The sequence below is a fragment of the Trachypithecus francoisi genome, unplaced genomic scaffold, assembly GCF_009764315.1.
Source record: "Trachypithecus francoisi isolate TF-2019V2 unplaced genomic scaffold, Tfra_2.0 Lachesis_group18, whole genome shotgun sequence".
Classification (NCBI taxonomy): Eukaryota; Metazoa; Chordata; class Mammalia; order Primates; family Cercopithecidae; genus Trachypithecus; species Trachypithecus francoisi.
The window spans coordinates 1543208-1558633 of NW_022681463.1; the positions used below are offsets into that span (position 1 = coordinate 1543208).

Below are 15426 nucleotides of genomic sequence, written 5' to 3' on the forward strand. Positions count from 1 at the left end.
TGGCAGAGCCGGGGCTGGGGCGGCACAGTGGGGGGCAGAGGCCCCTCGGCCTCAGGGAAGGACCTCCCCAAATTCTGTCTCCACTGGCATCAGAAAGGAGGCAGTCACCGCCGACGCTGTTGTCATGAGAGCCGTGTGCGTCGAATGTGCGGCTTCCTCCCCGTGATCCGAGTTCTTCCTGTTTCAGTTCTTGGATCTGATTTCATCCTCGGGGAGAAGAGATCCCAAGAGTGTCGAGCAGCCCATCCTGCTTAAAGAAGGGTAAGGTGGTGTCCGGCAGGGCAGGAGGGGAGACAGGGATGGGGGCCCCCAGTCCCCCAAGCACCCAGCACATTCCAGAAGGTTCCCTAGTCGGGGGCAGCCTCCTCCCTTGCTGGCCAGCAGCCTTGCGATTTCTGTACCACTGGCCGCCTCGTCCACACCCACGCTTGGGCCGGCCTTCCCTCCAGGGGAACCAGGGTCAGAGGGGACGGCCCTGGAAGCCTGGCCCCTGCGCCTTCAGCCTGGGACTCCTCCACCGCCTTCTCGCTGACTTTGGACGGGGTCATCTGTGGTCCACGGCCACCCCATGTTTCTGGCACAGGCCCGTGCCCCCTCGACCTCCACCCAGTGGACCCTGGAGCGTCAGAGCCCATCACCCTTCCTTACATAGATGTTGACACATCTGCCCATTTCCACCAACCCCGTCCTGTGCCCTGGCTCCTGCTCCCGGTGAGGGCTTTGCGCTGCTTGGTGTCCCATGCGCCTGTATTTTTATGTGTTTGTACACACATTAGGGGCACAAATGCAGTTGTATTGGACGGGGCTTCGAGTATAACCGTCAACCTGAACGGACACTTTGCGCCCACTGAGTAATTTCTCGTTCCTCTCCGGCTCCCGCCTCCTACCCTTCCGAGGCCTCAGTGCGTGTCCCAGAGCGCCCTGCCCTGCCATGTTTACTCCCACGTACCAGTGAGAACAAGGGGCGTTTGGCTTTTCGTTTCTGAGTCATCTCCCTTAAGATAACCTCTAGCTCCATTCATGTTGCTGGAAAACATACGATTTCCTTCTTCTTGACAGCAGAGTAGCATGTCGTGGTGTATTTATGCCACATTTTGTCACTCGTTGGTGGACACGTGGATTCCGTGTCTGTGCTATTGTGAGTGGTTCAGTGGGAAACGTACGTGTGCACGTGTCTTTTTGGTAATTGCTCCTCCTTTGTGTGGGATTGCTGGATCGAATGGCGGCTCTGCTTTTAGCTCTTTGAGAAATCTCTGGGTTTCCTTAAGCGCTAATTTCCATTCCCCACAGCGTGCAGGCGCTCGCATCCTCCACAGCCCTGACAGCATCTGTCATTCTTCAGCATTTTATTTGATCACAGCCATTCTGCCTGGCATGAGCTGGGGTCAGGTGGCTCCGTTCTGCCTGGCATGAGCTGGGGCCGCAGGCAGCTCTGTTCTGCCTGACATGAGCTGGGATCGGGTGGCTCCGTCTGCTGTGAGCTAGGGTTGCAGGAGGCTCTGTTCTGCCTGGCATGAGCTGGGGTTGCAGGAGGCTCCATTCTGCCTGGCGTGAGCTGGGGTTGCAGGAGGCTCTGTTCTGCCTGGCGTGAGGGTGGGGGTCAGGCGGCTCTGGTTGTCATTCCTCAGATTTTATATCGTATGCTTTTTAGCCATTTGTCTTTTTCTGAAAAATGTCTATTCCTGTCCTTTGACCACTTTTAAATGGGTTATTTATTTATTTATTGGTAAGCTGAATTGTGGCTATTGGTCCCCTGTTGGATCTGTAGTTTGCAAATATCTTCCCATTCTGCAGGTTGTCTGTTTGCATTGTTGGCTATTTATTTTGCTGTGCAGAAGCTGTTTAGTTTAATTAAGTCCCATTTGTCTATTTTTGTGGATACTCTGTCAGAGCCATCTGCTCAAACCTGGAACATCCCTGGGTCACTGGTGGACCATACCCCGGTGGCAGCATTACTTATGTTGCTATTTTTCTTAAAATCACTTTCATTTAACTTAATCATATATTAACCAATAGCATTTGTAATACACACATTTCATGTTAGAAATGCAAAATGTTTGCTCTTCGGTGCCGTAAGGAAAAATTAGCATTTAGACAAAAAGTTCTTTTAGCGAGGCAATTTTTACTTTCTGCAGAAAGGGTGTCCCGCGCAGATGGAATAATGGCGAGGGCACACACAGAATAAAGAGATGCCAGAATATTGATTCCTTACGCATGAGGTCCTGTTGTGTGTCCTGTCTCCATTGGCTGGAGCCAAACCTCACAATCTAAATTACAACCTGACTGGCTAATAATTTAAAACTTTTTAAAATAGGTAGAAAAATAATAATATTTTTAAATAAGGAAGGGGCATAGGCTGTGAGCTGGGACGTGCCTATTAGTACGTCTAACACAAACATCTTGGTTAAGGTACAAGGACACAGAATGTGTTATGAGCCTGTGGGCATGTCCAGCAGCTACATAGGATAGAGCTTAATTAACAAAGAGTTATTAGCACAAAGCAAGGAGACTTGAAGGAAGTTAGCTTTAAAAGAAACTATTATTTGTAACATGATTTATTCTTTAACAAGATGCTTTGAGGAGGAACTTTTTACTTTCTACATTTCATAAATTCACAACTTTCAAAGCAACAAAATTTATCCTATAATCCCTGAAGCAATACAGGACACTCAGGTCTTGTGTGCCTGACGCTGAGAAGCTGCTGTAGATACAGCTTCAAGGACAAGCGCCTCCCAGGTACCCTGGACGCAGCTGAGGCTCCACCAGCTCCTTCCAGCAGCTGCACCACCTGAGACTCAGGCCAAGGTTTGGGTCCATCAGGACCCTCGAGTTTCCAGCCCCTAGATCAGCCTCTCCTCCGGCACCGCAGCTCTGTCACGTCCTCAAACCCAGGGCCGCCCTTGGTTGTGCAAGCGTGGGCCGTCCTGAGGCCTCGGTTCTGCTGTCCCAGCCCTTGGTGGCAGGTGTGTCTGGCCATGTTCGTCCATGTGTGGAGGTGGTGATGACCATGTTTCCTGAGGGCTCACTCTGTGCTCCCACACCTCTGTCGTCTCTTGGGGCTGTGTGTCCTCACCCACTGGGACACAGGACCGGGGACGGGGCCTCTGCAGTGCGGCCTGTGTTTGCTGAGTTGAGTTGGCCGTGGCTGTGTGGGGCTAAGTTGCTTTCAGCCTGAGGCTTCTGGCTCAGCCGTGGCTCCTGCCTCCCCGTCCCACACACGGTGGTCCCGGTTAGAAAACTGACTCCTGGAGAGCCAGACGCCCAGACCAGAGCTATGCAGTGAGGAGCCACTGGCTTCTCTCCACCTGGCACTACCTCGACCTGGGAACCTGCATATAAAATTCACATGCAGCCTCATCCACTGAGGGCCCTCAGAAAGTTGGGGTTCTTAAAAAAACCCTAAAACCAAACACATTTATGACAAGACTACTACTCAAATCTAACTGCTGCGTGGTCCAGAGTCTTGTCAGAGGTGTCCTCTTGCCCTCAAGGAGGCCGGCACCCCGTGGAGCTCCTGGTCCCCCCAACACATCTGTGTGGGCTCCGCCCTGCACGTCTGGCTGCGTCCGCTGGTCCTCCACAGCCCCCAGGGCTGACTTCCTGTCTGCGAATCCCTGGAATGAACGGCGTTCTGCATCCGCTGGTTGTGAACTGTGCTGTCCCGGCGGCTCCCAGCAGCTTCCGCACCCTCCTGTGTGCGTCTGCAGCTCCCTGGCCACATCTGGCTGTGTGGTTGCCCAAAGCCCCTCATTCTGATTTCTGAGTGTTTGTGCGTCTCCCCCGCCCACCTCCCCATCCTGTCTCTCCAGTTTGGCTCCTCCTCCTCAGCTTCCACCTCTGTCCTCCAGTCAGTCTGTCCGGCCACTTTCTTCTCCTCCAGCTCGGCCACCGGTTCTGGTCAGGGACCCCGCCCGGCGATGAAGGCCGAGCCTCGGAGGGCCCTGGGCTGCCAGGAGGGCGTTGGAGGACCTGCCTGGGGCCAGGCCTTAGGTCGTCCTCGCTGAGGCCTTGCATCTCGGTGGCTGTCCTATCTCCAGCTCCCCACATTTCCTGAGGACGTGGCCCAGTGGTGCCTTCTGCCACATCAGGGCTGGTCCTGAGGGGGGCAGGTTTGGTCTGGCAGAGGCACCGGGGCGCGACTCCTGCACACCACAGGTGTGGGTTTTGTGGGCGTCTGCTGCCCGCCCTGCCCCGAGCCCACTGCCCACCCTGAGCCCGCTGCCCGCCCTGACCCCTGACCCCGAGCCCGTGGCCCACCCTGACCCCGACCCCTGACCCCGAGTCCACGGCCTCGGGTCCTCCGTGGGAGCATCGCGTTGGCGTTTCCGGCGGCACCGCTGTTGAAAGTTCAGTGTGGGAGGCGGGAGGGTTGGAGATCTCCTGAAACCTGGTGCCATCACCAACTGGTGACTCAAAGCAGTCAGTGCTCAACTTTTCAAAGGAGAGGCATTGCCTTCCAATTTTAATCTCATCACTCAGAGTAAAATGATAAGATACTGAAAATCCACCGCCCGTCTCAGGTCTCAGAACACAGAATGTTGGGGGATATGGCTTTGCGCCTGTGCAGGGAGGCGGCTGAGGCCTGGACCCCAGCCCTGTGCTCTTCACACAGGCTCATGATCAAGAGGGCGCAAGGACGGAAGCGCTTTGGGATGAAGAATTTTAAGAAGAGATGGTTTCGCTTGACCAACCATGAATTTACCTACCACAAAAGCAAAGGTAAGGAGCAAGGCCGCGTTCCTGGGCTCCCGCTGGAGCGTGCTAGGCCCTGGGACTGAGTCTGCTTTTCCGGGGGAGAACGGAGGGGAGGAAGGATTTGGTGCTGCCGGCAGAGCCTGGGGTCGCAGTGACCCAGAGGCCTCTGCTTGCGGCTCTGCCTTCAAAGATCCCTGAAGGGGTCTTTCAGACCTGCTGCTGGAAAGTGAGGGAAACCTGCTTCCCCAGAGAACCAGTAAACACAGAGCCGACCGCATCAGTAAGGTGCTTTTCCGTCCACGTCCCTTCCTCCTCTGGTTGCCTCGTCACGGCCAGGGGGCTGCTCCCCGGAGATAGACGGGGCTTCCCACCACCTCCTGCCCCCGCTGTTAGATCTGCTGGCTCAGATCTGGATTAGGAAATATCGAGCCGTTTCTCCCTACGAGAACGGGGACATGTTCTGGGGACAGAGCCTGAGGCCACGGCAGCGGTGAGGATGCGAGGACCGGGTGGGTCCCAGGCCCCCTCAGCCTCCGCACCTGCGGCCTGTCAGTGATTCAGCCATCACGCCCAAGGAGAGGAACGTGGGGCACCTCCTCGTGCTCGGGGCACCCCGGCAGAGAACCCCCAGCAGAGGCCCCCTGAGTTGAGATCCCCCCGACCGGCAGACACCCCCAGCAGAGAACCCCCGGCAGAGACCCCCGGCAGAGACCCCTCAGCTCCACCCATACCCCAGCCGGGACAGCAGGGGCTGCACCTGCCAACAGCCCCTCCCTGCCTTAGGGGACCAGCCTCTCTACAGCATTCCCATCGAGAACATCCTGGCAGTGGAGAAGCTGGAGGAGGAGTCTTTCAAAATGAAAAACGTGAGTGTGATGCCCCCAAGCCTCTCTTTCGGGTTGAGGGCTGGCCAGGTTTTCTCTGCTCTCTTCCCGTGCCTGGCCCAGGGCTCACCCTTCCCCACCCCCTCACTCCAGGCTTCTCAGTCTCCGTGTTACTGGGGGTGCTCCCCAGGCGCTGGAGAGTTTGTGTCGGAATCTTGCATCACAGGAGCCACACTCCGTGTCTGGGGTCACCAGGGTGGGGTGGAACCTGCCAGAAGGTGGGGCCTGAGCTGCTCCGGGGGACGTCCCCCGCAGGGTCCCCAAGGTCAAGGTGCCCTCGTCCAAGACATCCCAGAAGCAGGCTTGGGACCGTCTGGAATTTCTTTTGGAAGCTTTTTTATTTTGATATAATTTTGGATTTATAGAAGTTGCATGAGTAGAACAAGTACTTTCCACACACACTTGACCCAGACCCACATGTGGCCTCGTTCCCCAGTCACATTCATTCCTTCTCCCTCCACGGGTCCTGCCCATGCTTTTCTTTTTTTTTTTTTGAGACGGAGTCTCGCTCTGTTGCCCAGGCTGGAGTGCAGTGGCACAATCTCAGCTCACTGCAAGCTCCGCCCCCCGGGTTCCCGCCATTCTCCTGCCTCAGCCTCCCGAGTAGCTGGGACTACAGGTGCCCGCCACCTCGCCCGGCTAGTTTTTTATATTTTTAGTAGAGACGGGGTTTCACCATGTTAGCCAGGATGGTCTCGATCTCCTGACCTCGTGATCCGCCCACCTCGGTCTCCCAAAGTGCTGGGATTACAGGCGTGAGCCACCGCACCCGGCCCTGACCGTGCTTTTCTGAACGATATCAATGCTTCTGAGTGTTTCCCACAGCGCAGACCCCGAAACCACAGCAGACGCCCATCGTGCGTCACCAGCGCAGCCACGTTTGCGTTTGCTGCCGTCTGGTCCCGTTCCTCCGGCTGTGGTTTCTTCCCCTCCGGATGTAGTCCGCACTGCATTCTGTTGCTTCTCAGTCTGGCCGACTGGACACTCCCGGCCTTTCTTTGTGTGTCGTGGCCTTGGCATTTTTGAGGCATGCAGGCCTTCGGTTTTGTGGACGTCCCTCCCTGTGGGTTTGTCGATGTGCCGACGTGGCAGGTTCTGATGATACATTTTTGGCAGGAATCCCCTAGAGGTGTCCGTGACGTCGCCATTGTGTGGTGGCTCCCAGAGTCGGCCGCTGGCCACGTTCTCCCCAGTGACTCCCAGAGTCGGCCGCTGGCCACGTTCTCCCCGGTGCCTCTCAGAGTCGGCCGCTGGCCATGTTCTCCCCGGTGCCTCCCAGAGTCGGCCGCTGGCCACGTTCTCCCTGGTGACTCAGTGCCCCCGCCGTCTGTGCCATCCTGAGGCTGACCCTGTACCCTGACACGTGCTGTCTGGGACAAGCTTTCTGTGCCCCGCCTGCAGCATCAGGGCCAGAGAACGGTTGCAGGGAAGGCACAGTCCCTGGGCCTCGTGCCAAAGTCAATGCACGTTCCTTACCGTGGGTGGGATTCTGCTAGCGTGTTATTCACGGGCAGTCCAGACAGATCCCGCAAAAGGCCTAAGTTGTAGAGTAATTTGAAGAGGAGGGTGTGGGAAGAGGAGGGTTGGGAAGAGGGGGTGGTGGGAAGAGGAGGGTGTGGGCTCAATGCCTGTGACTGAGGGGATGGCTGGGACCCGGCCCTGAGACCATCCCTCGGAGGCAGCAGTGTGGAAATGTTCTGGAAGCACCTCCAGCCTTCACATAGATTCCCGATAATTCCCTAGTTTCAGCCGCCTGTTCCCAGCTGTTCATTCCCTCTGACTTCCTCAGAGCCCGATTCCCCTGGGGCTACTGCCAGGCCAGACTCTCACCCGCTGGGGAAACCTTTCTGAAGGCTGCTCCTGGAGGCAGGACCAAGCCTGGGGTGATGGCCAGGATGCCCTCCATGGGGATCACAGCCATGCATGGGGGTGTCCAGTCCGAGACCTGCACACGTGTGCCGGGTGCAAGGCAGGTGGCTCCTGGCCTCTGTAAATCAGACCTCAGCTGTTCACCAGAAACCTGGAGCCCAAATCCTCCCCAGACCAGTGCAGAAGGCCTGTCCGCTAGAGAGGCCACCGTCCCCCTGGCTCCTGACTCAAGGGCAAGTCCCACATAAGAGGCCTCGCAGCCTCCAGTCGGCCTCCTACTCAGAAAACCTGTCTTCTGTGTGCAGCAGAGCCGGCTCCTTCTGCGAGCTTCTGACCTCCAATCCTAGGATCCCTGTCCCCCCTGCCCCAGGGTCCCCGTCCCTCTAATCCTAGGGCCTCTGTCACTCCTGCCCCAGGACCCCCATCCCTCCAATCACAGGACCCCTGTCCCACCTGCCCCAGGACCTTTGTGCCTTCCATTTCTTCTGCCTTCAACACCCTTTGCCCCCACCCCTGCTTTACTAACTTTGAGTCAGCCCCGACCGCAGCACCAGCACTACTCACTTCCGGCCCCTGCTGACACCTGCCCTTGTTAGTCTTTCTTGGTGGCTGCAGGTTCAGCAGAAACTCTAGGCCAGGCGTGGTCTCCGGGACCTAGGAGAGTGCTGGTGCTTGGTCATGTGTGTTGAATGAGTAGTAAATGGCAAAGGTTGTTGCTGCCCCGAGACGCTTCAAGAGAAAGCAGCCCCCTAACCCCAGCTGAGAGGAGGAGGAAGCACCCTGGGCTGGTCAGGTGGGAGAGGAGCTGAGCAGGTCGGGCCACCTGGGCTGACACCGCAGGAGCTCTGTGTGGATGGGACGCCTGCGGTCGGCTGCGGAGGCCTCGTGGGGAGGCCACAGGGCCCCTCTTCTGCCTTTTGAGTGGAGACCTCCAAGGCTCCAGTACATAAAGCACCTTGGTCAAGCCGTTCCTGGCCACCCAGCCATGTCTCCAGCCACACCAGTTCTCACCTCCGTTCCCCACGGCCCCAGCTGTCAGGTTTAAGGGTGGCAGAGAGCTCCATGCACCCCCCCAGCCTTGGCCTCTTCTGGGGCTTAGAGCTCCAGGACGCCTGGGCCTGAGCACCCTCAGCGTCCCCTCTTACGGCACCAGCGAGGACGGCCAGGTGCCTGGCAGACGCTTGCACGCGCTCATCCACGAGACCTCGTGTGCACTGTTCTGAGCCCGCCTGCGTCCTCAGATGTTCCAGGTCATCCAGCCGGAGCGTGCGCTGTACATCCAGGCCAACAACTGCGTGGAGGCCAAGGACTGGATCGACATCCTCACCAAAGTGAGCCAGTGCAACCAGAAGCGTCTCACTGTCTACCACCCGTCCGCCTACCTGAGTGGCCACTGGCTGTGCTGTAGGGCGCCCTCGGACTCGGCTCCAGGCTGCTCGCCCTGCACCGGGTAGGTCTGTGCCTCGCCGCCCAGCGTGTGCACTGTGCAGGAAGTGTGGCCAAGGGGCCAAGTAGGGAGGGACCAGTGGACGGCGCATGTCTGCCTGTAAGCCGCAAATAAACGAGGCTGCACTCGCCTCGTCCCAGGAGCCTCCCACCCGAGGGGGCATCTGGGCCCAGTCTCTCGAAAGCTCTGTGCAGACTCGAGGGTGCTGCAGGCCTTCGAGGGTCCTCCTGAGGCCCTGCCCTGGGTTAGTGGGAAGTCAGGGTGAAGGGGGGCCCCCAGGCCGCGGCCATCCTGCTTCTCTGAGAGGAGCGTGGGAGTAAGCCCCTCGCTGAAAGCTTCATCTGGCCCAGGACACCCATCTTGATTCCGTGTGACGCAGCAGCCCGTTGTCTTCCCGGCCGCTCGTCAGCTGGGCCCCCTGTCAGCTGGGCCTCCGGCAGTTCCACAGGGACTAGGGTCATGTCTGCCGGTCCTAGAAGGAGGCCGGGGTGCCCGGCGTCCCCGGTTATGCTCCGTGAGAGGCACCTCACTGTTGTCCTGGCCACATTATGGCCTCACATAAGGGCCCTGCAGGGGATGAGCTGTGCTCCACACTGGGCCACTGTTCAATCCTCCCTCAGCCTCCAAGATGGGACCTTAGATCTGCTTCGTGGACACAGAGGCTGAAGCTCAGGAGGAAGGTCTGGCTGCCGCCCAGGCATGCGTGGCCACTGCCCCAGGACCCCCAGGAGAGGCCAGTGCTCTCCTGTATCCTCGCAATCCTGGGAGAGCGGCAAGCATTGCAGCCTGGGGAGGAGAGGAAACCTGGCCCATCCCCAGCTGCAGCCGACCCTGCAGGGGACAGAGCCCCAGGAGGCTTCCTTCCAGGCCATTTCTCTCCATGAGAAAACGTCTGCCGAATTTGCTCGCTGCCTTGGCAGGTCTGTGGGTCCCAAGAGTCTCCAGCTGCCGAGACCAGACAGCTCGGGAGCCTCCCCTGTCCCGCACACCCACAGCCGGCCTCAGCTCTCCCAGCTCGGGGATGCTTTTTTAGTTTTATGCTTTTGAGACGGGATCTCGTTCTGTCGCCCAGGCTGGAGTGCAGTGGTGCAGTCTCAGGCCTCCACCTCCCAGGCTCAAGCCATCCTCCCACCTCAGCCTCCCAGGTACCTGGGACTACAGGTGTGCTCCACCACTCCAGGCCAATTGTTTTAAGGTTTTTTGTAGAAACGAGGTTTCACCACGTTGCCCAGACTGGTCTCAAACTTCTGGGCTCAAGCAATCCTCCCACATCACCTTCCTGAGTAGCTGGGACTACAGGCAGGCGCCACCACGCCCAGCTCACTAAATTTTGTTTTTTGTAGAGACGGGTCTCACTATGTTGTCCAAATCTCACCGTAAGGGTCTCCCGGTGTTGCCCAGGGTGGTCTTGTCTCAAACTCCTGGGCTCAAGCTATCCTTCTGTCTCGGCCTCCCAGAGTGCTGGGATTACCGACATGAACCCCCTGACTGGCCAGGAACGTGTTTTAATGTCAGTCACTTCATCTTCTTCTTTGCTTTTTTTTTTTTTTTGATGATAAATGCATTTCATTATTTATTTAGATGTTTAAGCTCTCACCACTAAGGTTTTACAAACTGTTAAAGACTGACAATTATTTCTCACACGGAAGTATAACCGCCCATCCCCAGACAGCATAAATATGTGGTTGAACTAACATGAATAAATGACACCATTTTATCAATTACATAATGAAACAAATGACCAAGTATCCGAATACTGAGCTACTCAGCTCAAAAGGCATATACAATATTGGACGTCTGTTCAGTTCATTGACGGAAACCCACTTCTTTTTTTGCAAGAGAAGTTGGGAAGAAAAGGGAAAAGCTACCACACTTCAAACAAAAATAAGTTGGTAAAACAATTTCTAATCAGTATGGAAAAAATTACAGAAGCATCAGAAATTTTATGATTTAAGAATTGTTTTAGCTATAAGAAGCATTTCTGCCTTTTAAAAAGTATTTACTAAATTAAAGAGCATATTTCACGCGTTCTGCACAAGGCAGAATTTGCTAAAAATAATTAACAGCCCCGCGGATTCCTCTCAGGCCCTCCCTGTTGGTTGCACCTGAGTGCAAATGTTAAATTAACCGTGAGCCCCCTGTGTCTGAAGCCGTCAAAGACGTGCTTCTGTACAATGTAGATTTTCTTTTCTTTTCTTTTTTTTTTTTTTTAGACAGAGTCTCGCTCTGTTGCCCAGGCTGGAGTGCAGTGGTGTGATCTCAGCTCACTGCAACCTCCACCTCCCGGGTTCAAGCGATTCTCCTTTCTCAGCCTCCCGAGTAGCTGGGATTATAGGTATATGCCACCACACCCGGCTAATTTTTATATTTTTAGTAGAGACAGAGTCTCACCATGTTGGCCAGGATGGTCTTGAACTCCTGAATTCAGATGATCCACCTGCCTCAGCCTCCCAAAAGTGTGGGGATTACAGGCGTGAGCCACCGCACCCGGCTTTGGAGGATTTTCATAATAAGACAAGTAAGATTTATTAAAAGACATGAGGCCGGGCTCGGTGGCTCACGCCTATAATCCCAACACTTTGGTAGGTCGAGGCAGGTGGATCACCTGAGGTCAGGAGTTCGAGACCAGCCTGGCCAACATGGTGAAACCCCATCTCCACTAGAAATACAAAAATTAGCCGGCATGGTGGCGGGGCCCTATGATCCCAGCTACTCGGGAGGCTGAGGCAGGAGAATCACTTAAACCTGGAAAGCAGAGGTTTCAGTGAGCTGAGATCGTGCCACTGCACTCCAGCCTGACGTGTGCTGGTGTGAACGTAGGAGAAGCGGACGTAGAGTGAGCAGGGACATAACCGCACAGCCTCCTTCCGTGTTTGAAATGACTGAAGGAATAAACCACATGAGGCCTGGCATGTTCATAGTTCCTGGGAATTTAGTTCTGTATGATACTAAAAATGTACAAGTATTACGCTGGGGATTTTGGCACCTAATCTTCCTAAATTTCTTATGTATTGAGAAGATTCTGGAGTAGGAATAGATTTAAACAAGACATAACTCGGTACAGCATGATTTCAGGAAAGGTCAGTTAGTACAAACGATAAGCACGTTTTAAGTACTGAACAGCGAGGATCTTTTGCCAAGTGTCCAAATAGGCTGATGGTAACTGAAGCAGAGGTTGCCAGTTCGTTTCGGCTTGTGGCCGGCCTGGTGACACAGCTGTCCATGCTGCTGTGGACACCACTAGACTTGCTCAGCAAGCCAACATGCTGGCTGTGTACAGACGGACGGCAAATAGGTCCTGTCTCGAGTTTCACTTCCAACATTATCGTCTTCTTTCTTCAGTGACATTTTAAAAATTAATGTCATTATTAAAAGCATCATTTAAATAAGTGTTTTTATCTTTCTGTTCTTGATGTGTCTGGACAGCGGCCTCCCGGCCAACATCCAGCTGGACATTGATGGGGACCGTGAGACAGAGCGTATCTACTCCCTCTTCAACTCGTACATGAGCAAGCTGGAGAAGATGCAGGGTGAGTGTGCCCGACACACCAATCCGTGCAGCGAGGGGACACCTGGCGAGGCCCTGGCCACAGGAGCATGCTGTGGGGTGAAAACCTGTGGTCTGAGCCTCTCGTGTAGTGTGGGCTACGTGTAGTTGTGTTTGTAGCACGGATGGATGGATGCGAAAAGCTTTTTGCAGGGTAGGCAGCTATTTGGGGGACAGTTACCTTGCTAACAGGTTCTATAGATAATTTTTAGATGGAATTTAACTTGTAACCTCTGTACTGCCAGATTTCTTTAGAGGACCCTATTTTTTCATTCCTTTGTGTTTTCCAGAGGGACAAATGCATGTGTGTGGACACGTTGAGTGTGCATGCATGTGTGCGGACACATACGAGATGTGCGCATGTGTCTGGCATGTATGAGCTTGTGAATGTGTGGCCATGTGTGAGTGTGCATGAATGTGTGGACACATGAGTGTATGTGAATGTGGACACGTGAGTGTGCATATGTGGACGTGTGTGAGCATGCATGAATGTGTGGACACGTGTGAGTGCATGAATGTGTGGACACGTGTGTGTGCATGAATGTGTGGACATGTGTCAGTGTGTGAATGTGTGGACATGTGTCAGTGTGTGAATGTGTGGACATGTGTGTGAGTGCATGAATGTGTGGACATGTGTGAGTGCGTGAATGTGTGGGCATGTGTTTGTGCATGAATGTGTGGACATGTGTCAGTGTGTGAATGTGTGGACATGTGTGTGAGTGCATGAATGTGTGGACGTGTGTGCATGAATGTGTGGACGTGTGAGCATGTGTGAATGTGGACACGTGACTGTGCATGAATATGTGGACATGTATGAGTGTGCATGAACGTGTGGACATGTGTGAGCGTGCGTGAATGTGTGGACACAACATGAGCATGCATGCATGAATGTGGACACGTGAGTGTGCATGAGTATGTGGACATGTGTTAGTGTGCATAAATGTGTGGACACGATGTATAAGTGTGCGTGAATGTGGACATGTGTGAGTGTGCATGAATATGTGGATGTGTGAGTGTGCATGAATGTGCGGACACGTGTGTGAGTGCATGAATGTGTGGATGTGTGTGAGTGTGGGAATGTGTGGACACGTTTGAGCATGTGCGACTGTGTGGACACGACATGTATGAGTGTGTGTGAATGTGTGGACACATGAACGTGCATGCGTTTGTGCATGTGTGGAAATGTGTGGGCACGTGAGTGCATGCATGTCTTTGGGCACGTGTTTGAGCATGCATGTATGTGTGTGCACACATGCCATCTAATTCTGTAAAGCAATTCAGAGTCACAGATAATGATATGTATATAGATTTGAAACAGTGCCAGGCATACCGTGTGTTTCAAATTTATTTGCAGTATCATTTTCTGTGACATTGAATTGCTTTACCGAATTGAAATAGCAATCCAGGTAAGCCCAATTAGACAACATAGGGACAGTAGTCTGAGGTCTGTAATTCAGGAGAGGCAGAGACAAGAAGAGCCCACGGCGGGGGGCGGGGGTGCGAAGCAGCTGCGTTCGTTTCTGTGCTAGGGTCTGGTAGACTCAGATCTGCTCTTGGAAATCATGTGACAGGGCCCTTGAGTCCCGCTCAGAATGGAAATGGAGCAGAATGTGCCCGGAGTTATGCCTGTTAGATTTTCTTCTTTTCATTCCCCTGATTTAACCCAGAAGTGTCAAGTGTACCTTGGCCTGGAAACACGAGTCCTGCCTGAGTGTCCATGCACCTGCCCATCTGTGAGCTTGGCCACGCCTGTTCTCCAGCCCCACATGCCCTGGGTGTACGTGGTTCCAGGCATACACACACGCACAGGCATGTACACATGGATGCATAGCCATGTACACACACGTTTCCAGCCATACATGCATGAAATGAACACACAGGTACATATGTGTGCAGACAAGCAAGGCAACAATATCTGCACACATGTGCAGTTGAACACAACATGCTCACATGTGCAGGCCCATGTGCAGGCATGCACACACATTCTCAGACAACCACACACGTACGCACTCGTGGGCCACCACCTACTACAGCGTCTTCTCCCCAGCAAGTGTGCCAGGTGCTGTCCCGGGTCTGAGGTCCCACCAGGTGCTGTCCCTCAGTCTGAGGTCCCACCAGGTGCTGTCCCTCAGTCTGAGGTCCCACCAGGTGCTGTCCCTCGGTCTGAGGTCCTTCCAGGTGCTGTCCCTGGGTCTGAGGTCCCACCAGGTGCTGTCCCTCAGTCTGAGGTCCCACCAGGTGCTGTCCCGGGTCTGAGGTCCCTGGATACTGTGCAGATGGCACAAGGCCTCAGGGTAGCCAAGACAGTGGGTCAGGCATCAGCTCGCCTCTTCCCAGCCCTCTCATAGAAGGAACCAACACAGCGGAGGCCAGAGTCCAGGAGCCTTGGAGAGGGTGAGGTCATCACACACAAGACCCAGGTTCTGAAAGATGCTGACCAGGCCCTCCGTGATCAGCTTGCTGCATGCACCACTCTCCAACCTTGCTCAGCCCCTCCCAGGCCATGCACCCCACACCATAGCTCCAGCTCTTCCTTCCTCTGCCGGGAGCAGCCTTGCGCCTCAGTCTGGCAGACCCTGTTTACCTTGGAAGTGTCCTCCCCCAGGCGCTTCCCAGCCTCCCCATCCCCGTAGCCTAGTGTATTAGTTCTCACGTTGCTATGAAGAGCTCCCTGAGCCTGGGTAATTTATAAGGAAAAGAAGATTGAGTGACTCACAGTTCTGCAGGCTGTACGGGAAGCATGGTTGGGGAGGCCTCAAGAAACTTTCGATCATGGTGGGAGGGCAAAGAGGAAGGAAGCAGGCACCTCCTACGTGATGGGGCAGGTGCCACACACGTCCAGACAACCAGACCTCGTGAGAACTCGCTGTTACGAGAACAGCAATGGGGGAGTCCACCCCCATGATCCCCTCACCTCGCCCCAGGCCCCTCCTCCAACACTCGGGCTTCCAGTCTGACCTGAGATTTGGGTGGGGACACAAATC

General features: G+C 54.8%; 1 protein-coding gene across 3 annotated transcripts in view; it reads left to right on the forward strand.

The window, feature by feature from the left end:
- Nucleotides 1-15426, forward strand: part of RASA3 (RAS p21 protein activator 3) — a 122129-nt gene that overhangs the window by 99893 nt on the left and 6810 nt on the right. For all 3 annotated transcript variants that reach the window (XM_033177109.1, XM_033177107.1, XM_033177108.1), the window contains 5 exons: nucleotides 188-261; nucleotides 4613-4719; nucleotides 5479-5561; nucleotides 8690-8898; nucleotides 12322-12425. In XM_033177109.1, coding sequence (XP_033033000.1) covers nucleotides 188-261; nucleotides 4613-4719; nucleotides 5479-5561; nucleotides 8690-8898; nucleotides 12322-12425 — 577 coding nt within the window. The remainder of the gene's footprint in view (nucleotides 1-187; nucleotides 262-4612; nucleotides 4720-5478; nucleotides 5562-8689; nucleotides 8899-12321; nucleotides 12426-15426) is intronic.